The following is a 23244-nucleotide window of genomic DNA, read 5'->3' on the forward strand; positions in this document are numbered from 1 at the left end:
GTGTCTCCGTCCCCGTGTGTGTGTGTCCCGTCCCCGTGTGTGTGTGTCTCCGTCCCCGTGTGTGTGTGTCCCGTCCCCGTGTGTGTGTGTCTCCATCCCCCTGTGTGTGTGTGTCCCGTCCCCGTGTGTGTGTGTCCCGTCCCCGTGTGTGTGTGTCTCCGTCCCCGTGTGTGTATGTGTCCCGTCCCCGTGTGTGTGTGTCCCGTCCCCGTGTGTGTGTGTCTCCGTCCCCGTGTGTGTGTGTCCCGTCCCCGTGTGTGTGTGTCCCGTCCCCGTGTGTGTGTGTCTCCGTCCCCGTGTGTGTGTGTCCCGTCCCCGTGTGTGTGTGTCCCGTCCCCGTGTGTGTGTGTCCCGTCCCCGTGTGTGTGTGTGTCCGTCCCCGTGTGTGTGTGTGTGTCCCGTCCCCGTGTGTGTGTGTCCCGTCCCCGTGTGTGTGTGTCTCCGTCCCCGTGTGTGTGTCCCGTCCCCGTGTGTGTGTGTGTCCCGTCCCCGTGTGTGTGTGTCCCGTCCCCGTGTGTGTGTGTGTCCCGTCCCCGTGTGTGTATGTGTCCCGTCCCCGTGTGTGTATGTGTCCCGTCCCCGTGTGTGTGTCTCCGTCCCCGTGTGTGTGTGTGTCTCCGTCCCCGTGTGTGTATGTGTCTCCGTCCCCGTGTGTGTATGTGTCCCGTCCCCGTGTGTGTGTGTCTCCGTCCCCGTGTGTGTGTGTCTCCGTCCCCGTGTGTGTGTGTCTCCGTCCCCGTGTGTGTGTGTCTCCGTCCCCGTGTGTATGTGTCTCCGTCCCCGTGTGTATGTGTCTCCGTCCCCGTGTGTGTGTGTCTCCGTCCCCGTGTGTATGTGTCTCCGTCCCCGTGTGTATGTGTCTCCGTCCCCGTGTGTGTGTGTCCCGTCCCCGTGTGTGTGTGTCCCGTCCCCGTGTGTGTGTGTCTCCGTCCCCGTGTGTGTGTGTCCCGTCCCCGTGTGTGTGTGTCCCGTCCCCGTGTGTGTGTGTCCCGTCCCCGTGTGTGTGTGTGTCCGTCCCCGTGTGTGTGTGTGTGTCCCGTCCCCGTGTGTGTGTGTCCCGTCCCCGTGTGTGTGTGTCTCCGTCCCCGTGTGTGTGTCCCGTCCCCGTGTGTGTGTGTGTCCCGTCCCCGTGTGTGTGTGTCCCGTCCCCGTGTGTGTGTGTGTCCCGTCCCCGTGTGTGTCCGTCCCCGTGTGTGTATGTGTCCCGTCCCCGTGTGTGTATGTGTCCCGTCCCCGTGTGTGTGTCTCCGTCCCCGTGTGTGTGTGTGTCTCCGTCCCCGTGTGTGTATGTGTCTCCGTCCCCGTGTGTGTATGTGTCCCGTCCCCGTGTGTGTGTGTCTCCGTCCCCGTGTGTGTGTGTCTCCGTCCCCGTGTGTGTGTGTCTCCGTCCCCGTGTGTATGTGTCTCCGTCCCCGTGTGTATGTGTCTCCGTCCCCGTGTGTGTATGTGTCTCCGTCCCCGTGTGTGTATGTGTCCCGTCCCCGTGTGTGTGTCTCCGTCCCCGTGTGTATGTGTCTCCGTCCCCGTGTGTGTGTGTCTCCGTCCCCGTGTGTGTATGTGTCCCGTCCCCGTGTGTGTGTCTCCGTCCCCGTGTGTATGTGTCTCCGTCCCCGTGTGTGTGTGTCTCCGTCCCCGTGTGTGTATGTGTCCCGTCCCCGTGTGTGTGTGTCTCCGTCCCCGTGTGTGTGTGTCTCCGTCCCCGTGTGTGTGTGTCCGTCCCCGTGTGTGTATGTGTCCCGTCCCCGTGTGTGTATGTGTCCCGTCCCCGTGTGTGTGTGTCTCCGTCCCCGTGTGTATGTGTCTCCGTCCCCGTGTGTGTGTGTCTCCGTCCCCGTGTGTGTATGTGTCCCGTCCCCGTGTGTGTGTGTCTCCGTCCCCGTGTGTGTGTGTCTCCGTCCCCGTGTGTGTATGTGTCCCGTCCCCGTGTGTGTATGTGTCTCCGTCCCCGTGTGTGTATGTGTCCCGTCCCCGTGTGTGTGTGTCTCCGTCCCCGTGTGTGTATGTGTCTCCGTCCCCGTGTGTGTATGTGTCCCGTCCCCGTGTGTGTGTGTCTCCGTCCCCGTGTGTGTGTGTGTCTCCGTCCCCGTGTGTACGTGTCTCCGTCCCCGTGTGTGTGTGTCTCCGTCCCCGTGTGTGTGTGTCTCCGTCCCCGTGTGTGTATGTGTCCCGTCCCCGTGTGTATGTGTCCCGTCCCCGTGTGTGTGTGTCTCCGGCCCCGTGTGTATGTGTGTCCCGTCCCCGTGTGTGTGTGTCTCCGTCCCCGTGTGTGTGTGTCTCCGTCCCCGTGTGTGTGTGTCTCCGTCCCCGTGTGTGTGTGTCCCCGTCCCCGCGTGTGTGTGTCCCCCCGTCCCCGTGTGTGTGTGTCCCCGTGTGTGTGTGTGTCCCCGTCCCCGCGTGTGTGTGTCCCCCCGTCCCCGCGTGTGTGTGTCCCGTCCCCGTGTGTGTCTCCGTCCCCGTGTGTGTCTCCGTCCCCGTGTGTAGTTGCTGCAAAATGCATCTCTGTACCAGAGCACACTGGTCCAGAATACGCTGGTTATTGCCATCAGTGGCCTTGATTTGAAACTGCTTGGACAGAATTTCTACAGGCGGGCACACTGCAATTCTATTTAATAATTAAAATATGATAAAACCACCATATGCAATTCCATGCTGCTTCGTCCATATCTGATTATTTTAAGACACTCACACTTTCCACTATAGAGTACTATTTGAACATGAACAGGATCTGTAATTGATGAGTGATTTTATGTAAGTATAAAGCTGCCTTTGATTTGGTTATACTTAGGGGCACTAGCCTCTGACCCTGAAGGTGTGTTAACATTGAATTATTACTGCAAGTACAGGGCTAAGTGTGGGCATTGTGTTGTTCGTTGAATAGTATGTGCACTACATTGTCTATGCTGATGGTGGGTGTGTGTGTGTGTTCAGGGATGTATGTGCATTGTGTTGCATGTTGGATTCTATACGTTGTGCCGTGTGCCCCAGCTACTGCATGGGCCAGATTGTGCTGTACTTTGTTTGAAATTAGACTCCGAGCTGATTTCAAAATGGTGTGAGGTTACGTGACCAATTCCAGCTATCCTCCCCATCCATCACTTGTCCTGGATTAAAATGCTTTTAAACACATTTCTGACCACACTGACCCACATTTCTAGATTCAAAATTGGCGTATTAGCTTAACCTGTAAAAACATGGAAAAGGGTTTTTTTTAAAGTAACAAATTGTCTTCAATTTATGAACTCTGAATATTTCTGTAATATGAAACCAATTGCATTCCTTTGAAAATCTGCTTGTCTCACATGCATCCTGTTACTCAGTTGCTGTAAGAATATTGAGGTGCTGTGCACAGTGTGTTTAAACACAGTGTCTCTTGGGAGGCTGGGAGGAAGTGGACTGCCATGGTTTTTAAAAATGCTTTTGTCTTGCAGACAGCCGAGGCTTTCCCACCCTCGCGTAGTGAGTTGGCTGGAGGATGTGATATTTGTTGAAGTGTTTACATCGATGCTGCATCTGCAGTTACATTATCCAGAAAGTGCCTGTCAGAAGCATTAGTGCAAGAGGTTGCAGTAGTCGTGAGATTTTGATTCACTTTTCAGAAATTGCTGCCAATTGGGAGGCTTTGCAAGGTTTTGGATTTTCTGAGTGTCTTGACAGTTTTTTCAAGTGTTTGCAGAAGATGCATTATTGTTACAGTAGTTCTTGCAGAAAGCTCTAAGTTTATCAGAGCAGCTAGACTATTAACCCTTACAATAAATAGCATGTTGTCTGGGAGCATGACTAGAGATTCTGTTGACGAGGCGAAATTTATTTGTAATCTGAATGTCTTGGGGAGTGTAAGGAACAAAAGTATTCCGTTTGAGCTTTGAAGTGGAATACATTTCACGTAAAATATAGTGTTGTTTCTTTAACAGCTCAAACGTTTCTGTCCTGGTGAAATGATGGCTCAGATTAATATAAATCAACTTTTTACATTGGATTTCTACTTTTGAGTCTTCAATTCACATCACCAGCTCCCATTTTGTGGAAATTCTTCTCCACCTTCTGTTCATTCAAAGAGTGGGCATCCTCCCATTACACTGGGATAGGTGAGATTGGTTTATTCAAAGCAACAATCAATTTTTAATAAATGCTCCCCGAGCGGCTCAGTGAGTAAATGCACCAACTCTCATGTTCGTGAGGTTGAGGCACACAGTTCAGGAAAATACCAGCTTCTGGTCCAGGTCTCCGCTGGCTTAGTTGAACTCGGCTTGGTAGTTGCAATGTTGGAATAGCAACACTGGACTCGGTAAAGGGACAAAAATCAGGCTTATGCTTCCAATTGCTGTACAGGGACTCTTGTTGGAAAATGGGTACAGGACAGTGCTGGGTTTTTCTGCCCAGCTCTGAGGTTGAATAGTATGTTAGGTTTATGAGAGGTGCTCTTGCTGCTTCATGGAATTGTGTCCCAGAAGAAGTCTGTACCTCCAGGAGAGATAAGAAGAAAAAAATGTTTCCTTTGGGCAGCTAATTATCAGAGTACTCCTGACTAACAACTTGAAGCGGTACAGTTTTAATGTGATTGTTGAAAGTGATGGAAGTCTGCAATCCAGTGACTGCTCCCATTTTCTCAGTTTGACTTCTCACCGTCCAATTTAAATTAGCTGACCTTCCAGAATTAAGTCTGCTCTTAAAAAGAATGCGGTGGGAACATGTTTAATTTTGACTTACATTCTGGTTTTGCACAAGCTGAAAGCAAACTGGGTTTAGTTGACAAGGTGAGGTGGATTCCCTGTGAGAAAGATCATCATTTTTTTCCCCTCCCTTCCATTTTACCAAGTTGAAGATCCCAGAATTTTTAAAATTGCAGAATTGCCAGTGAGTACAGCGACTTATTAGGAAGCTGCTTCTTGTAAGTCTAGAAACGGAAGTGGTTGGCTCAGTCTCGAACTAATTGGTCCAAAAGCTTTATTTACTGTGTTTCACCATGAATCTTTTAATGAAATGATGAGGTGTAAATTCTGTAGTGTGTTCCATTCTCACCAACACAAAAGAACTACAGGTGCAAATGCATTCCAGCTTCATTAACTTCCACTCCCTTTTAATTTGCGTAATTTCATTTTCTCTCTTGCTCGTTGCTGTTAATTAGGGCATCCTCTAATCAGTACTATTTATCACAGTGGTACTCATGTTTGGTAAAGCTGCTTTGCAGAAATGCTAAATGGCTAATTAATGTCTGTTAATTAAGAAAATTGCTCGTGGTAACAAACTACATTGTCGCTGGCAGCAGCCTAGAGACTAACACTTGTTGAAAGCACAAACATGGCAGGTCTGCAACAGCTGTTACACTTCTTAAAAAAGAATCTTTTTTTGAGTGGCTCCGCAGTCTTCTGAGCAGCCTGCAACTTGATGCACTGACGCTGTAACCCCCCTTCCTCTGCTCTCTAACCTCTCGCAGGGACCCCCAGGTTCTCAGCCCTCGCCACATACACAGCCGCCTCCTCACAATCCTAACAACATGATGGGACCCCACAATCAGGTAATGAGCTGGTGCAATTGCTTGGGTTCTTTAATTCAGAAGGGGCAAGAGTTTCTACATTTGACTAATGATTTGACTTTGCTTGCTGTTGTCTTACATGCTAGACTCCTGATCAGGTTGTCCTCAGAAGTGAAACTTCCATTTAGGGTTCTTTTAAACTAGATGGATTTTGTTTGTGCTTCTATCAACTCTCAGGTCATGCATTTTTTTTTTACGTTCAGGTTTTCTTCCCCACTGCTCCCATGCCCTCTGCTAAAGGCATGCTGGGTAAGTTCCGTTATGTTGGCTGCCTGTTGATAATGTGCTCAAATGGCCATTCTGATTCTTGTTGACCGTGAGGAGGTTGTTTGCCGTGAGAAGGCATCATAACCAAGCCCGGTTCTGACCTGCCGTCCACACAGATGCGCATTCTTTTCCACAAGAACCAAAGGCTAGTGAACAGAAGCAGGAAGCCAGGCCAATTTTTGTTCTTCCAACCTCTCACTCTGACCCATTTTACACCACCTTTTTCCCCCATTACCCCCCCCTTAAAAACCCCTTTTCAAGAGTTCAACTAATGCTTTGCCTTAGCTGAGCTAGGCTAATTTGGCACAGTCCATAATCTAAACCTTGGACTTCTTGGTCTACAGGGTTCAGTATCATCCCTTACGGTGCATTTATCCATTGAGCCATTGGGCGGGGTGAAACCCTCGTCTTAAAGTTGCATGTTTATCAGTTTGACACAGCAGAGTCAGAACATGTGCAACTCCAGATGGAAAGTCCAATTGCTTCTGTTTTTATTTAGAGTCTTTTTGCTATTTCAATTTTGCCTGATGGTCAAAACTAAGTGATCCAGGGGAGTTAGGAAGGTTCACTCCTGGGATAACCAGATTTGCCTTTCTGTAATTTTTCCTTCTCTGATTGTAAGTGCTTTTTATATGTATTCAGCCTAGTGAGCAGATCACCGCCTTGATACTGGGCCAGTGAACATTTTCATCTCTTTGCAGCTGTGTTCCAGAAATGTGTGTGAAGTGTTGACAGCTTGGTGTGTGTACATGTCTGTGTGTATATCTGTGTGTCCATATAAAATGTACAATCCCTATTAATAGCCACCTTGCAGGAATACCATCACACTGTTGCTATCAAACTCTTAATCACTTGAGTTCCTCAGCCACAGCATCCATTATATTGAACTCATTGCCTGGAAAGTTGTGTATTTTTAACTTGTATTGGATCCTTGTATTGAAACACACAAGTCAAATTAGTACTCCTGAGGGACCTAAATGTGAATATGTATATTTATTATGCTAAAAATCATGATGTTTTAAGAAACTATTGGTGGTCATGACTAAACATGGTCACTTTATTCCAGCAAGACATCTGGATGACTTTGTTTCATATTGATTTTCTTGTTACTGCCCTCTTAGCTCCCCTGACCTTTTAGCTTCTCCAATCCTGTCAGTAAGGGGTGCCCGAGAGAAGCCAGCAATTCTTCACAAGTTTCCCTTTCTCCTTCTGGCTATGTTTCCAAAAAGAGTATTTCACACAAAAATTGGTATTTATCAGAATTGTAAATCTTGGTGAAGTGTATGCTGAGATTTACCTCTTTGGCGAATGTTACAAATATTTCACCAGGGACCTGGGAATTTATTTTTTTAACCCTGGTTTTTTTTAAAAAGGCTTCAGATTTCCAACATTCACAGTATTTTGCTTTGGTTTAAATTTTATTGCAGCTTCACCTGTGTCTGTAAACATAGATTTCAGTAAATTAGTTTGTAAATTTGCTTAGTTTCCATTTTAAGTTTGTGATGTGAAACCAGTCCTTTGTAACTGAACAGAGATCGAGTTATGTTGATCTGTTTTCCTTTGCAACTTTTAGAGTCGAGTCTAGTTCCTAAAGTGTAATTCTGACAGAACTGGCTTGTGAAGGGTGTCCTTGGCAGTGCTGGGCAGGTTCCTTATTTTGCCAGAAATCACCTTTCTGCTATTTCAATCACCACTGACGAGTAGGATATGTAGCTTAATTATCCCAATCAGTTTGCTACTGTGTGAATCAAGGTGGTTCAATTTTAAAGCTACAAAGCTCCTTTTTTTTTGGAGGATCAGGGAAATTGAGTTTCAGGGTATAGTATCTAATCTTTGTTTAACTTTATTTACTGTAGTGCTGTTCATTGGGGCATTTGAAGGGAAATTGAGTTTTTAGAACGATAGCATATTGTTTAAAAAGTGAGTTACGATTTTCCTTTTTATGTCATCTCAAAGTCCTCATCAATTTGGTGCAGATCCAGCACACAAGCGTTGGCTCAGGCAAGTGATTTATTGCCAGTAGTGATATATCACTCAAAACTTCTATTTTCATTTCCTTCAGGACCTTTTGTGCAAAATCACAATAGTTGGATGGCAAATTGTGCTGCCCCCACAGCAAGTGCAGGAATTCAAAGGATTTGATATGATGTATCACCCAGCACCAAATCACTTGCTTTGGCTTTGGTCATTTTTTTTTACAAATTGTTGCGTGAGTTTACAGGTTTTCCACTATGCAGATTAAACTTTTAGGATTTTAGCTGATTGTAGATTTAACTAATTCTGTGTGATTGCAGCCTTTTATGTCACCACGATACGCAGGAGGTCCAAGGCCCCCCATCAGAATGGGAAGCCAGGTACTGTACCCACTATGCTTCTAACACTGCTACACTTAATGTTCCCATCTTGTAACTGTATTTAATTAACTGGCTCGCCAAAGTTGTTTACTACTGAGTGTGTTAGAAATATCGAAAGAGGACTAGGCCATTCATGCCCTCTAGTCTGTTCTGCCATTTACTGAGACCATGACTGTGTTTTGTACCTGGTCTAGCAACAATCTAAACATCAGATTTAAAAGGATTTCTTGAACTACCATCATAGCTGAGAGCGTTCACATTTTTTAGACTGCTCTTTATCCCCACCCTTTGCACGAAGGAGTATTCCTTCGCTTCTCTGCCGAATGGTCTGACTGACTTTCGGGGTATATGTCCTTATTCTAAATTCTCCCCGCCAGTGGAAAAGTTTCCCTCTATCTACCCTACCAATGTTATTTTAAATACTAAACACTTCAATCAAACTACCCCATAACCATCTATTTGCCAACGAGTACAAGCACAGTCAACGTATTCTTTCCCAATACCCTAACCCTTGGAATTCCAGTAATGATTTGGCAAATCTCTGCTACACTCCTGCCAAGGCAGCTATATGGTTTCTAAAATGCATCACCCAGAACTGTGCACAGTACTTCAGATGTGGACTAACCAGGGCTTTGTTTTGCTGTGGAGAAGTTTATCCCGTTAATATTCTAATCCTCTGGTTTTAAAGACTAACATTCCGTTAACTTCTTCCGATTTGCTGCTTTTGCCTGACAACTACGTTTTAGAGACCTGTGTACGTGGATTCCTAAACTTTTTTGGTGCTCCCCATTCCTAACTTTTTATCATTTAATATCCAGATATACCTTTTTTGTTAGTTCAGAGTGGTTTTCTGTGTGTGACCCATGTTGTGCTCAGTGCACTTCTTCTTGTGCAAATATTGTGCTGTAACCTCAGTTGGTTTGAATGTTGGATTTGTAAAGACATGGAGCTGCTCTCTTTGCGTGCTCGTGTGAAGTTTGGCATCAGTGTCACTGGTTCCCCTTCTGAATTTCAAACACTGACGCAAGCTGTCAAAGTAGCGATTTTATCTTAGGAATTATACTGAGGAATATTGCTTGCAGTAAAAATATGTTGAAATGTATAGCACCCTTCGCTGCAGCGGTATAACCTGTGGGAATTCCAGCTGAAAGCCTCCTTAGTTACTTGCATGGTGTATCGATTTTGTTAAGACTTGACAATATTAATGAGAGCATCTTTACTTTCACAATGTGCTCTGGCTGCACAATTTTATTTGAAAAGCCCATGGTACCTAAACTGGGCATTGATGATTTGGGCATCGAGGTACACCTTGGATTTAAAAGACTGTATTGTTACTTGTGGCTTGCCATTCTATTCCTTCAATTAAAGCACAACATGGTAGCCCCTAAGTGTTTGGATTGTCTGCCTCCCCATGTCCTCCAAATGCTCCAAATCCTGTTGGACTTTAACCTGGTGTTGTGAGACGTCTTACTGTGTTCACCCCAGTCCAACGCCGGCATCTCCACTCCAAATGCTCCCCAGGTGACCCACGAGAGGCAGTTTTCTAGGACCATTAGCAATCCTCTGGTATTCCTTCAAATGACCATTTTTCAATTGTTAGTTGCGACAGCAAGTGCAGGTATTTCAACTGTGACAGCATCACAGCTCAGTCTGATCCGACCCCCCTCCACTGTTCAGTAGCTGCTGGGTGTGCAGGAGTGGGAAATCTGTACACTTCCAAAAATGATCTCAACGTCACTACGAGGGCTGTTTGGTATGTTATCTCTTTAATCGGTTAGTTTCCTCATCCTCCTCTTCCATCACCTTTTCCCTCCCCCTGCGCTTCTCAAATGGAAGCTTTCGCCAGTAAGTAGGAAAGGTTTAATTTCACTGGCAACTGAAATGAAAGCTACCCAAATTGATTTTAAGTGAGTTTAATATGGCTAAACTATGCTATACAACTTTTTAACAAAGAACCTAACCAATAAAGATGGTGCTTTTCACTTTTCCCATCATCCTTTTAACTTGAGGGTTTCTTCAAAATGTCAGTCAGCAGTTTTAATTCCAGAGTGTGAACACAGTCCTTGTGATCTGCTCCTGCTCCCAACATCCATTCTCATACAATGGGCCAAAGGGCCTCTTTCTGTGCTGTAAAGCTCTATGACCCAAGACTTGATGAAATGCTGCATCCATTTCCCTATATCGCACAAAACTTGTTCATTATTTCTTTAGTGGATGTCAGTTGGTGGCTAGAGTATCATCTCCAGAGACCACCCCCCCCCCCCTCCTCCTGGGCAGGATTAAATAACTTCTGGCGCTGCATTTCAAACTTTCACTTTCCTTTCTTCATGGAGTGACTTGGATTCTATCAGGGGTTTCTGCTCCTCTAAAGTATCCAAAGCTGTTAGAAGGATTTGCTATCAGTTCAGTTGTTGCATTGGTATAGCAGTGTTCACTTGACTCTATCTCCAGGAACACTGTGCTCGTGAATACTTTATTTGAGGGTTATTCTGGAATGCTGTACTGTGGATAGGTGGGATATAAAAATACGGTCTCCTGAAGGATGCACATCTATTTCAATCAGGTCAGAGTGGGCAGTTGCCAAGTCGCTCCAAGTCAGGTTGAATGCCACCCAAGTTTAATTTTAATAGAACCGTATCTTTTTTTAGAAGGTGGAGTAATCCACTCAGAGAGCCAGAAGTGAAGAGGGAGCCGTGTTGAATTTTTGTTCAGTCTGCTATTCCATAACTAGTTTGGCCATGAATAGAGGTGTAGAAACAGATTGAGCAGAAAGCCTACTGAGAACCATAAATAAAGCTAAGGTGAACCTTAAATGGCTCCAGGCTCTTTCATGAGTCTGTTAGGAGAGTGACCTTGTTGTGCTGTGCTGTGCTGCACTGCACCCAAGCGAGCGTGTTTCAGTGACTGGTGTACACAGAGTAACAGGGTAGTAGCAACAGAAGTGCTGACTGATCTATCCAACCGAGTGCAGTGAGATATATGGGGTTTATATGATGTGTCTGTGTACAGCTAATTGGTTAAGAAATTTTCAGTGGTTAACATGCAAGTCTATTTCTTTGCCCTCAAATTTGGAGAAAATTCTAGTTGCGCAGCATAGGATATTTTTAAGCATTAACTACAAGGTGCACCCAGCCAGAATTGTTGCTGAGCTCATGATTCTGCAACAATGCACTATTTGTTATGCTGCCAAAATAATTGTTTTGGCCACATTTTCTAATCCTCATCCAGTTTGTTTGGATTTGTGATGGTTTGGAATCAATTTTTTTTGGTGGGTGTGGGGAATTTCTCTGACAGTGGATCGGACACAAATCTCCCATTAATCCAATAAATGGCTCATGTGTTAACTTGATGATTAAGGAAATATAATTTCTGAATAATATCTGATACTGGGCCATTTCATTTTTTTTTAAACCCAAGACCAAACTTTGTTCATTTTGTCAAGAGCTTGTTTTTGTTTGTATGTTCTCCTCTGGTGGAACTAAACTATGATAAAATACACAAAAAAATAAGCATGGCTGTTCAGACAGTTCAGTGCCGAGTTGGGCCCTGTAGACCAGGTAGCCTCGTCTATGCCTGATCATTTGCCTCAGATCATACACGAGGCCAAATGAGGTGTAATTCTGTGCTATAAATGTCTATGATTCCATGAGACAGGAAGTGGGGGGCAAAAACTAAGAATTCCTATGATGAATTATTCTAGAAGCTTCGAAGGGAAAATGACGAGATTGGGAGAGAACAGGATTAGGTTGGTTTGTGATTCTCCCAACAGTTCGAACAGCCAACTAACACTCCCTGGCTAGGTGATTTGGGAAAATTGGTGGAGAGTTGCAAGCACTTATGACTGTAGCCTGGAAAGAAACACAGCCTTCAGCAGAAGAGGGGGAAAACATTAGAACGGAGGTGGAGTAATTTAATTACTTGAGCATTTATTTATTTTGTTTCATCATGATTTTATTATTCAACTTTTTATACAATATTTATTGGGTTTTATATCTCCAAATTGAAGGCGTGCATTTATGGAAAATTGTTGATTACTGGAAGCGTACATATCCGGGAGTATTGAGTTGGGAGTGGGATCCTTTAGTGTCGATTTTCTCTTTACCTTGTCCATTTCCATCACTCGCTCTCACTTTGCTTCCCCCTCGCTCACTTTTCCCCCCTGTCTCCTTTTCTACCACCACCCAAAGCACAAGCATTCATGTATCTCTCACTTTGAGCTCAAGTAATGACAGTTGTTCTGAAATTGGATGCTGCATACTAACGCTGTAATTGTTTTCAGCCCCCAGGTGGTGTTCCAGGTGCACAGCCATTGCTACCCAACACATTGGATCCCACACGACAGCAAGGTGAGATGTGTTCGCAGTGCCACCTAGGTTTTAGAAATACGTCTGTGCTGTGCATGTAATGTGATTTTCTTCTCCCTTCTACAGGACACCCTGGTATGGGTGGACCAATGCAGAGAATGAATCCTCCTCCACGAGGAATGGGCCCAATGGGACAGCAGGTAGGCAGCACAGGGGCTGGAGCTTTTCAGCTATTGTCTTTGAACTTTCTTGTACTGAAACATTCTTCTTTAATTTTTGGTACCCATCAGTAGGCATGTCTGATTGACCTTCTCCTCTCTTCCAATTTCTCTATTCCCATGATAAGTTTTGCAATTTGAGCATTTAGATTGTGTAGATCAGTAGGATTGTTTAAACGCTGATCTGAAGTTGAGGTGTGACAACAGTTGTTCTCAGTACCTCTAATCTAAGAAAGGAGAAAATAGCAGCCAGAATGAATATTTCCCTGTCAGCCTTGGCTCATTGTATTTGCTCGAGTCGGAAGGTAATGGTTTCAACTCCCATTCCAGAAAGTTGAGCGCATGATCTATGCTTATCCTGGCAGTGCCAGCCTGAGGAAGTGCTGCATTGTTAGAGATGCTGTTTTTAATGAGATGTTAAACTGAAGCTCCATCTAGACTTTCAGATGGGCTTGCAAAGTTGTTCTGTCACTTTAGAATCATAGAATCCATGAAGTACAGAAGGCGGCCATTTTGCCCATAGAGTCTGTACTGACCACAATCCCAACCAAGCCCCATTCCCATAACCCACATTTACCCTGCTAATTCCCCCGACACTAGGGTCAATTTAGCATGGTCAATCAACCTAACCTGCACACTTTTGGACTGTGAGAGGAAACCAGAGCATCCGGAGGAAACCCATTCCGACACGGGGAGAAAGTGCAAACTTCTCACAGACGGTGACCCGAGGCGGGAATTGAACCTGGGTCCCTGGTGCTGTGAGGCAGCAGTGCTAACCACCCTGCTGCCCCGGAGAGCTGGAGAGTTCTCTTGGCAAATACTCATCCCTTGACTCACATCACCAAAGCAGATTATCTGATTATCTCATCGCTGTATGTTGCATCATATTGGCCGACTGTCTTCCTTTTGCCTTCGGTTCCTTAAATTCCAGTATCCAAAATACTGCTTCCTACGATGAACAGGCCCATTCTTGTATCAATCCTGGTCTTTGCAAGCTTCTACTGGCACTTGGTGTCTGTGTCTTTTGATATCCTCCTCATTGCACGTTTCCATGCCCCCCACCCTACCTCTGCAGCTCCTCACTCCCATGTTCTTCAGTATTGTAACTCTGGACCTCTGTACGCTCATCTTTCCTGTCCCATGGCTAGTAACAAATCTTTCAGCTACCTAAACCTAACCTGTTGAATCCCTGGCCTAGATCTGATTTCCGGATTGTTAGAGACCAGGTGGAATTCCAGGATGTGCTTTGGACCATGCAGACGTCCCAATGCACTGATTCCGTGGGAATTGCCCTGGAGGTTTGCTCCTCGGGACCCTCCAACAAAGTCTCTGACTCTCTGCGGACCATTCCAACTTACTTACCTGGATAGTAACCCAGGAAATGTTAGACAGAAAAATCCTAGTCTAACTCTTGGGTAACCATAAAACTGGCACCCCTGACTCTCCTCTTTCTGCCCCCATCACCCCAATCCCAACTTGCCTAGTGCCTAGCCCCCACCACATGCATCCTCCCCCTGGCCACAGACTATCCCTCCTGACCTGCGTACTCTTTCTTCCCAGCTGCTACTCTGCCCATCTACAAGTTCACCCAGTCACTATCACGTTGAAAAAGCTGGTTAAATTTCCCAAAGCTTTTCACTAGTGTTAGAGTTAGCCCTATGCAGTAGTGGTGGCTTGATCTGGAAAGATCCAGCACTATGAGGAAGCGGTTCTGAAAGATTGCTCTGCATTTCTGAAGAAGCCAGGCTCTGAAGACCTGGTCAGAATGTGGAACAGAGTTGCAGAGCAGCAATCCGGCAGTGATTGCTATTTCTCAGAAGCTTCAGCCTCTAATTCAAGCCTCTCCACTTTTCTCAAGTTCAAAATCCATCTTTGCATTCAAACCTGAATCACACCTCAACACTGTCCCTTGGGGGTTGGTGTTCGGTTTCTCTTACTACTCAGTAAAGTGCCTTGGAACATTGTGATTTCAGAAGTCTGATTGTGCAAGTTATTAGGCAGAAGTGATAGCTAAAAATGTTCTCAGGATTTTTTATACATTCTTCATTGTGAAAATGCCAATTCAGTGCCTGAATAAAGGGAATCGTGTATTACCACAAAGCTGCGCCCTTTACTATTCGGGTGGTAGCAGTGAACATTTAGTAGAAATTATATATTTAGAAAATACGATGTTTTATAGCAAATCGGCATATCCAGTATCAAAGTTAGTTGATTCTTACACCAAGTTAACCCTTTCATACCTGATCAGGTATTATAATCTGGAAGAGGAAAGTCACTTAACAAATGGGAATAAAGGAAAATGACTGCGCTAATTGAATTTATTGGGTGTATGATTGAGCTAAATCTTCACTGCTGCCGAGGTCCGAGTTGGAGGGGGTTAGTGAGATGATGGAAACAAAATTCTCCATCGGTTTGCAAACTCTACTTGGGTTTGAACCTGCCCAAAAGTAAACTTTGAAGCAGAACATGAATTTGTTGATTTCAACTTGGACTTGTTTTCTTTTTAGCTCAAATCCTGGGACCTGCGTGATAACTTAACAATTAACATTCTGTTTTTCTTCCCTTCCATCCCCATCTCTGCTTTCCTTCTCGTAATGGTAGTCTGATCCTTGGTTATCGTTGCAGAACTACGGCGGCTCAATGAGACCTCCCCCCAATTCAATAGGTCCAGGCATGGCTGGAATGAACATGTAAGTGTTCAGATAAGTGATTGTTAAAAGTGGGGAAAGTCGATTTTAAACTTTTACTGACATCAATGATCACTTTACAAGATATAATCATTTCCTTTGCTGAGTTCAGTTGCATGTTTCTAAACATTAAGTGAGGAAAATTGGATATATTTTTGACTTTTTCTTCTAACATTTTTGAAGAGTTTGAAACTTTAATGCCAAAGGTAAATTTAGTTGTAATGGAATCTTAATTTATGACAAAGACAAGTAAAGATTTAATGAAAACATCTCTGATTTAGTGCTGCAAGAATGGGTTGAGAGAGTTAATGCATTGAGAAAATAAATGCTTTTAATATATTTTCGTTGCAGGGGCCCGGGAGCTGGACGACCATGGCCTAATCCTTCCAATGCTAACTCAGTAAGTAGTGCTGTATTACATAGTATTTACAGCACAAATAGACCATTTGTCCCAACAGTGTTTATGCTCCACATGAGTCTCCTCCCACCATTCTTCTCTAATCCCACCACCATATCCTTTTATTCCTTTCTTTCTTATTTGTTTATCTAGCTTCCCGTTAAATTAGTCTCTGCTATTCGTCTTAACTATTCTCTGCGGTAGCAAGTTCCACATTCTAACCACGGAGCTAAGAAGTTACTCCAGAATTCTCTCTCGGGTTTGTTAATGACACTTTCATTTTTATGGCCCCTATATCTGGTCGTCTCTGCAAGTAGAAAAAATGGTTCAATCAAATCCTTTTCTAATCCTAAATATGTTTGTCAGTTAACTCTCAGCAATGTGTTTTATTGTCCTCTTGTATAGGGTGTCCTTCTCCTTGTTGCATATGTTGTTTAGTTAATTGCTATTATAATAATAGTAAGTTGTTCTTTATTAGTGTAGTTAAAAATTTAATGAAAACTTGTAGCAACATGCTTTGAGACAATTTCTTGTGTATTAATTGAACATTTTCCTTCAAACGCATGCCACTCTTTATGGCTTAACTGGACAGTGAAATGCACATTTTGTTCAATGACCATCAACTTTAATAAGGAATTTGGTAGAAAAGCAGTTTATTTTGATTATTAATCCTTAGGGAAACATTTTAAGATTTATTCAGCGTGTATACAAACAAAATGTTACCTGCATCTGCCTATTACAATGAACTCTTTGTTTATTAGTTTCCATGTACTATAAATACATTTGGCAATCCAGCAAGAAATTACTTTTCCGATTGGTCGGTAATTATTCCGTACTGTACAACTTTTTTCACTCTACTTATGGTTTCTGTATGAGACATATCATTATTCCATTGCTTCTCTTGTTTCCATTATCAGCTCCATTCAAACCACTTCCAATAGCAAGAGAAAGCCTTTCTTATATTCTGACCAAATTGTTCTTTCAGTTTTCGTTCACATTTTGCTGTTTTTGATTCTAATGCCAATTCCTTCTCCTGATTACAAATGGAGAATCCTGTGAATCCCTTCCACATTTGGAAGGCAGACTGAAATGGTCTTAGTGATTTTCATGTCCTGATAAAATCCAGAAAGACTGAACTGGCAATACCTAAATGGTTCCAGAAATGTAGCGTTATATTTACCCAGCCTTTCCTTTCCTTGGGACTCTTGATAAGTTCACTCTTCCAAGAGACTCTGGGACCTTAATTGTAATCTCCGTAGCTATAGGACTTCAGCACTTCCTTTACTATTGGGCAGCAGATTTATTGCACCTACAAACAGCAAATGGAGTGTCTCTTTTAAAACAGAATTATTGATCTTGAAGTTTTCCCCCCCCCTCTTTTTGTGGAAGGTGTCAGACAGCTATCTTGCAAGGAATTCACAGGACATTTGACCCAGCTGGCCAATGCCAATGTTTCATGCCCCACGTGAGCCTCTTCCCATTCTACTTCATCTAACCCCATTTTCAGAACATTTTATGTTTATTTAGCTTCGATTTATGTGCATCTATTCACCTCAGTTACTCCATGTGCTAGCACATTCGCACAATCTAGCCCCACATTGGGTAAAGAGGTACCTCCTGAATTTCTTCTTAGATTTATGAGTAACTGTCTTTTATTTGTGGCCTTTGTTTTGGACATCCCCATTCGTGGAAACATCATTTCTGTGTCCATCATTTCAAACTCCTAAGTAATTGTAAAAACCTTCATTAAGTCTCTCCTTAGCCTTTCCTTTTCTAAAAAGAACCCCCCCAACCCCCAGCTTGTTCAATGTTTCCTGATCGCAGAACTAAGGGGCAATAGCTACGTACGGTGTTGGGATTGAAATCAACAGTTCGTTCTGGGTTTGGAGTGTGATTTTCAAATGCAAATTGATCAAGTTGTATTCCAGTGAGAGGGTGTCATCACAATTTTCAAATGTTGCCATAAAACATTAAAGTCGTCAGCCATTTAGGATCTGCTCTGGACGTCTCTGCCACCGCTCACATTCGGGTAAAAAGAGAGTGAGGAAGGAAATGGAAGCGTAACACATTGATGAGTACATTGGTGGCATTCAATTCAGGCTGATGAGACTCCTGAGCTGTAAAGTTGGTTCAGAAAGGTCAGGAGAACAGCTGCTGTTTCAGTGATGGCTATTAATCCTAGAAGACGCAACAAAACATTTATTGCAGTGCATGCAATTCGGACAGTGGAAAGTGGCTCAATATGGCACTCCCACACACCATCAAGGACATTCACAACCAAGTTTCAATCCATGCAACCATTCAACCAGTATTTAGTTTATTTATTACTGTCAGAAGTTGGCTTACATTAACACCGCAATGAAGTGAGTGTGAAAATCCCCTAGTCGCTACACTCCGGCGTCTATTCAGATACAACGAGGGAGAACTTAGCATAGCCAATGCACCTAACCAGCACGTCATTTGGACTGTGGGAGGAAACCGGAGCACCCGGAGGAAACCCACGGAGAATGTGCAGACTCCGCACAGACAGTGACCCAAGCTGGGAATCGAACCCGGATCTCTGGCGCTGTGAGGCAGCAGTGCTAACTACTGTACCACCATGCCGTCCTAGGATCACTACATAAGTTCTTTTTCCCCCCCCCCCCTTTCCCTCCTGGAAATTGTCTCTGCTGGATATAGTCCTGTGGACAACTTTACCAGCTGGCGTATTATTCACCTGGATGCCTCAGCAGTGAGTGCTGGCAGTCAGTTGTGCACCACTGACCACCATAGTTGAGCTTGAGTCCTGTGTTCTCCTCATCTGATGCTCACAGAAGTGTATCTTTCACTAGAAGTCACTGGGCAGGAATGCGAGGAAACGTTAGTTGCAGTTTCCTGCCACCAATCCTTGGTGATTGAGGAAATAGTAATATTCCCACTGCTGCCCTGTCTGGAGGAGACTGATAACTCAGTCAAAACAAGGGGTTCTATCTCAGTGCCTTAGTTTTCAATTATTATAAACCAAACTTCACATCCCAGAGCTGGGATATTCAGGACAAGTAACTCAAATACATACATAAAGAGAAATAATGTTTATAACCTCTCAGACACACGATGGGTAATTTGGTCTGATAAATCCTGAGCCACATGCAAATTGTGAACCAAGAAAGCTACTTGTGCAATATGTAGATCATGTAGTTTAGTGTAAAACATTTTTTTCCTAAACTATTTAATCACATGATCTGTTACACACCCTTCTCAAGAAGCTTTCTGGCTTCACACTTGTATGTGGCTCAGACTGCTTTTGAATGATATGTCAGACCAAATTATCAGTAGTTGCCTGCGAGGTTATAAATACTCCTTTCTATAACCAATGTCTTTCAGTTAATTGTTCTGAATATCCTAACCTTGGGATATTTTTGGTTTATTTAATGTACAATAACAATTACAACAACTGATTTTCTATTTCCTTAAGCTATCCTGAGCTTCTGATCTACCTACAGGATAAATGCCTTTATGACCCATCGGTCTCTCTAGTGATAATTGCTGCAACAGTAATAGTAGACAAAGCAGTTTCCCCGATAATGGATGGGTGAATGGGTGTCTTTGACAGTATTAAGCAAAACACAGTAGAAGATGTAATCCATGGCCCTCTACTCAGTTAGTTTGTGCCAATTAGAGTGACAGTGAAGATGCTACAATTGACCCGATGTCAACTCACTTGAATCTGAAGGAATCGAGTTCAAGTCCCACTCCAAAGACTTTAGCACGAATCTTGGCTGGCACTCCAGTGCAGCCCTCCCACAATACAGCATTTTGAGTAATAATAATACTTGAAATAAAAGTATGAACATGTGAACGAGGAGCAGGCCATTCAGCCCTGCGAGATTTGAACTTGAGTCACTGCAGTATTATGGAGACACTCAACTGTTGGAAGTGCAGTTTGAGACCTTGACTGCCCTTTCAGGTTGACTTTAAATATCCTACGACATTATTTCAACACTAATCCAGACCAATATTTATCCCTCCGCCTACATCATTAAAACACATCATCTGGTTATTACTGCTTGTGAGATTTTGCTGTGTGCAAATTGGCTAATGTGTTTCTTGTATTAGTTATTTTACAATACTGTGACAAACACTTCAAAAGCTGTCTTTAAAGTACTTTAGAATGTCATCCTGTGTTACATAAATGCCAGTGTTTTTTGGTGCTCATGAATTTGGAAGAGGGGGACGAAAATAGGAATTTTATCAATCTGCTAATCGCTGTCTAAAAAGTTCAGTTTACTAATGGATGGCAGCATTGAGATTGTCTCAAATCCTCATATAAATATTTTACCAGTACTTACGCCAGTTTACGTGGGAACAATGGCCATTTGGGCAAGTCTTTCAGAGAAATCGGGACCAAAAAACCCCAAGAAATCAATACTTAGAGAAGTTTATTCCCCCCCCCCCCCCCCGCCCCATTCATAAACTAGTTCTTAACTTTCTATCAATTTAGATTTTGAGGCAAACTATTGTAAGTCAATGTGCAAGATTTCACCAAAGCATATTCATAATAGATAACCAGAGTTTGAGACTGGCTTCACTAATGTTTGGTAAATTTGATTTTAAATCTCTCAAATATGATGTTTTCACTTTCAGATTCCATATTCCTCATCATCTCCTGGTACATACGGGGTACGTATTTGTATTTCGAGCACGTTTTGCACAGTACAAATGCTTGTAGGTGAAGAAAACTTCTAAGGCTGCTGGAGATGATCAGAAATAATTGTAGGAAATTTTGAACAGGAATATGTCTGTCTTTAGTGTCGACCCCTTCCCTATAGGATGTCACAGAGGGAAGGCCAAGTTGGTAAAAGGTTCTCTTACAAGTGGGTATCGAGGGAAATGATCAAATTGGCACAGCTAGAAACAGATGGCATACTCCTTCCCCGAACCAAAGAAAGTCTATTTTAGAGTTGAGTTTTTGCATTAACGCCTGCATCGCTGCTTACAGTTCCATGCACCACAATGTACTCGGCTACAGATTTTGAATGTTGAAAAATCTTTTTAGTTGGGAGAAGTTGTCACAATGAAACATTGCTGTTCTCCATCTAAGTTTCAAATATGCAATTTAGCTTTTTTTTTTAAAGTAAATTCCCCCTAATTCTTGAATTGACCACAGCAACATTTAACATTTTGCTAATTTGGTGAGTGATTTGTGTAAAATGCTGAAATTGGAATACATTTGGCACTGGCTTCACACAGATGTTGCAAACATTTTTTTAAAAAAATCTTCTCCAAAAGAGAGGGACCATGAAGGCAAAATGACTAAGCAATCACTTCAACCATATTTTTAGTAGTTGATTAAAGTCCATCAGTGACTCTAGGAACTAGTGTTGGTTACAGTCTAGAGGCAGACAAATTTGACCTGATGTTGGAATGATTTCCCGTTTCCTTTGGGCTCTCAAGAATCTCTATGTTCAGTAGACTGTTTTCTAGTTTTGTATTGAGAATATTTAGCAACGCACCAAGCCCTCGGAGCAGTATGCTCACAACAGCATAACCTAGTGTAGACTGTAATAATTCAATCGTGAGGCTGATTTGTGTGTTTTGTTCATAGGGGCCCCCTGGTGGTGGAGGTCCTCCAGGGACACCAATAATGCCAAGTCCAGCAGGTACAACTTTACCCATGAGTCTCTCAATACTGCTGTTAAAACCTTAAACACATGCTAGTCTTAACTACTTGTCAAGATTTCACATGAAAACATGTACAGGTACCACATTTCAACCTAACAAGTGTCCTGTCAGTAATTATTTTCTAAAAGATCAAAGCCTTACCTACTTTTTGCCCCAGTATTTTTTTTCTTCAGACAGTATGTGTTGATTACACAATTTAGTCACTGACTGAAAGAACGTCAGCAATATGAGATAAATAATTCTCTGTTGATGGGTTTCCCCCAAGTGTTGGATTCAATAATACTCCTAAATAATACCCTCAACTGTGTCATCAGCACCTACTGCATAGCTTAATTACCTATTTAATTGGACAATTGGATTAAATAATCAATGTTCTTTTTAAAGCGCACTATACTCACACTTAAATTTGATACAAAATTTTATACTTGTACCTGAGCTACCTGTTTAACTTTTTATATTGAATGAATTGTATATGAATTTGTTCTGGCGAGTCTCAGACACCATATAGATGATTTTTAAAATTATAATATTGATTTCTATAACCAGGGAACAAGTTTGAATTGTTCGAGTCCAGCGTTTTTGGTGTCAAGTGCCCAGCTGTACATAATCTCTTCTTTTTTTACTGTGTTCAATGTAATAAGTTTATGAATGCGAGTAAAGTAATTATTCCTTGGTTTCAGTAACCAAATTCCATCAATTACTGGGTTACTCACTGACCTGTTGTAATTATATGGTAGTAAACAGTGGTTTGGAAGTCTGCGCCCTTCATTTGTTGCACCACTAACTCACTTGAAAAACTTCAATACCAGAAACATAAGGAAAAAATGACAAGGAAGCTACTCCTAGTTCGATCTATTTATTGGCTACTGATCGAATTTTGCAACTTTTGTTTCCTCGTGGTGCCGGGGATCCGTGCTCAATTCCTGCCTTGGGTGACTGTGTGAAGTTTGCATGTTCTCCCCATGTTTGCATGGGTTTCCACCAGGTGATCTTTTCTCCACCCATGTTGATTGGCCATGCTAAATTGTCCTTAGTGTTAGGGGGATTAGCAGGTTAAATATGCAGTGTTACAGGGATAGGGCCTGGGTGGGATTGTTGTCGTTGCAGGCTCGATGGGCTGAATAGCCTCCTTCTGCACTATTCTTTAATTTTATGATTATGATTTTAAAATCCCTTTTTAAATCTGTAAGGGGCGGAGGGGCGCCAAAAGATAAGCATCTGAAGTTGTAAAGGGGTGAACTTTGACAAGTCACTGTCATTTAGGATGCTTTATTGACTAAAGTTCCTTTCACTGCATTCCCTAATGCCCCGGGGCTCAGCAACCATTAAAAACCGGTTCCCATCATCATTCAATTTAAAACAAAAAATGAAATTATAATATTGAACACTGTTCATAACATATTGCTCCTTCAATAGAAAGTTGGTGCAAATTACTAGATTAATGTAGGTGATGGTGTTGTATAATTTAACTAGAGAATGAACTGGCGGAGAACTTCAGCTAATTCATCTATAAACTGCAAGTTCAGCGCTTGTCTTCTGTGGTGCACTTGTGTGGTGAGTTATGGGGATAAAGATTCAGAAATCGCGAAAAGTAGCAACGCGAATTAATGCCATTGTTTGGGCAAACAAAGCACATGTTCGTTCATAGAGAATTGAAAAGCAGACAAGTTCACTCATGTACTTTAGAGAAGGAAATCTGCCGTCCTTACCTGGTCTGGCCTACATGTGACTCCAGAGCCATAGCAATGTGGTTGACTCTCAACTGCCCTCAGGCAATTAGGGATGGGCAAATAAATGCTGGCCAGCCAGTGACGCCCATGTCC

General features: G+C 43.2%; 1 protein-coding gene across 9 annotated transcripts in view; it reads left to right on the plus strand.

Moving 5' to 3' along the window:
• The window catches only part of ssbp3a (single stranded DNA binding protein 3a), a 134044-nt gene that overhangs the window by 102544 nt on the left and 8256 nt on the right, over nucleotides 1–23244 (plus strand). For 2 of the 9 annotated variants that reach the window (XM_078218254.1, XM_078218250.1), the window contains exons 5-12: nucleotides 5375–5515; nucleotides 8095–8154; nucleotides 12434–12500; nucleotides 12585–12658; nucleotides 15278–15366; nucleotides 15715–15763; nucleotides 20384–20419; nucleotides 21345–21399. In XM_078218254.1, the coding sequence (XP_078074380.1) occupies nucleotides 5495–5515; nucleotides 8095–8154; nucleotides 12434–12500; nucleotides 12585–12658; nucleotides 15278–15366; nucleotides 15715–15763; nucleotides 20384–20419; nucleotides 21345–21399 (451 nt within the window). In that variant the 5' untranslated portion in view covers nucleotides 5375–5494. Of the gene's footprint in view, nucleotides 1–5374; nucleotides 5516–8058; nucleotides 8155–12386; nucleotides 12501–12584; nucleotides 12659–15277; nucleotides 15367–15714; nucleotides 15764–20383; nucleotides 20420–21344; nucleotides 21400–23244 lie in introns of all 9 variants that reach the window. The other 7 variants (XM_078218256.1, XM_078218252.1, XM_078218253.1 and 4 more) reach the window with 4 other exon arrangements.

This window comes from Mustelus asterias, chromosome 8, assembly GCF_964213995.1.
Source record: "Mustelus asterias chromosome 8, sMusAst1.hap1.1, whole genome shotgun sequence".
NCBI lineage: Eukaryota > Metazoa > Chordata > Chondrichthyes > Carcharhiniformes > Triakidae > Mustelus > Mustelus asterias.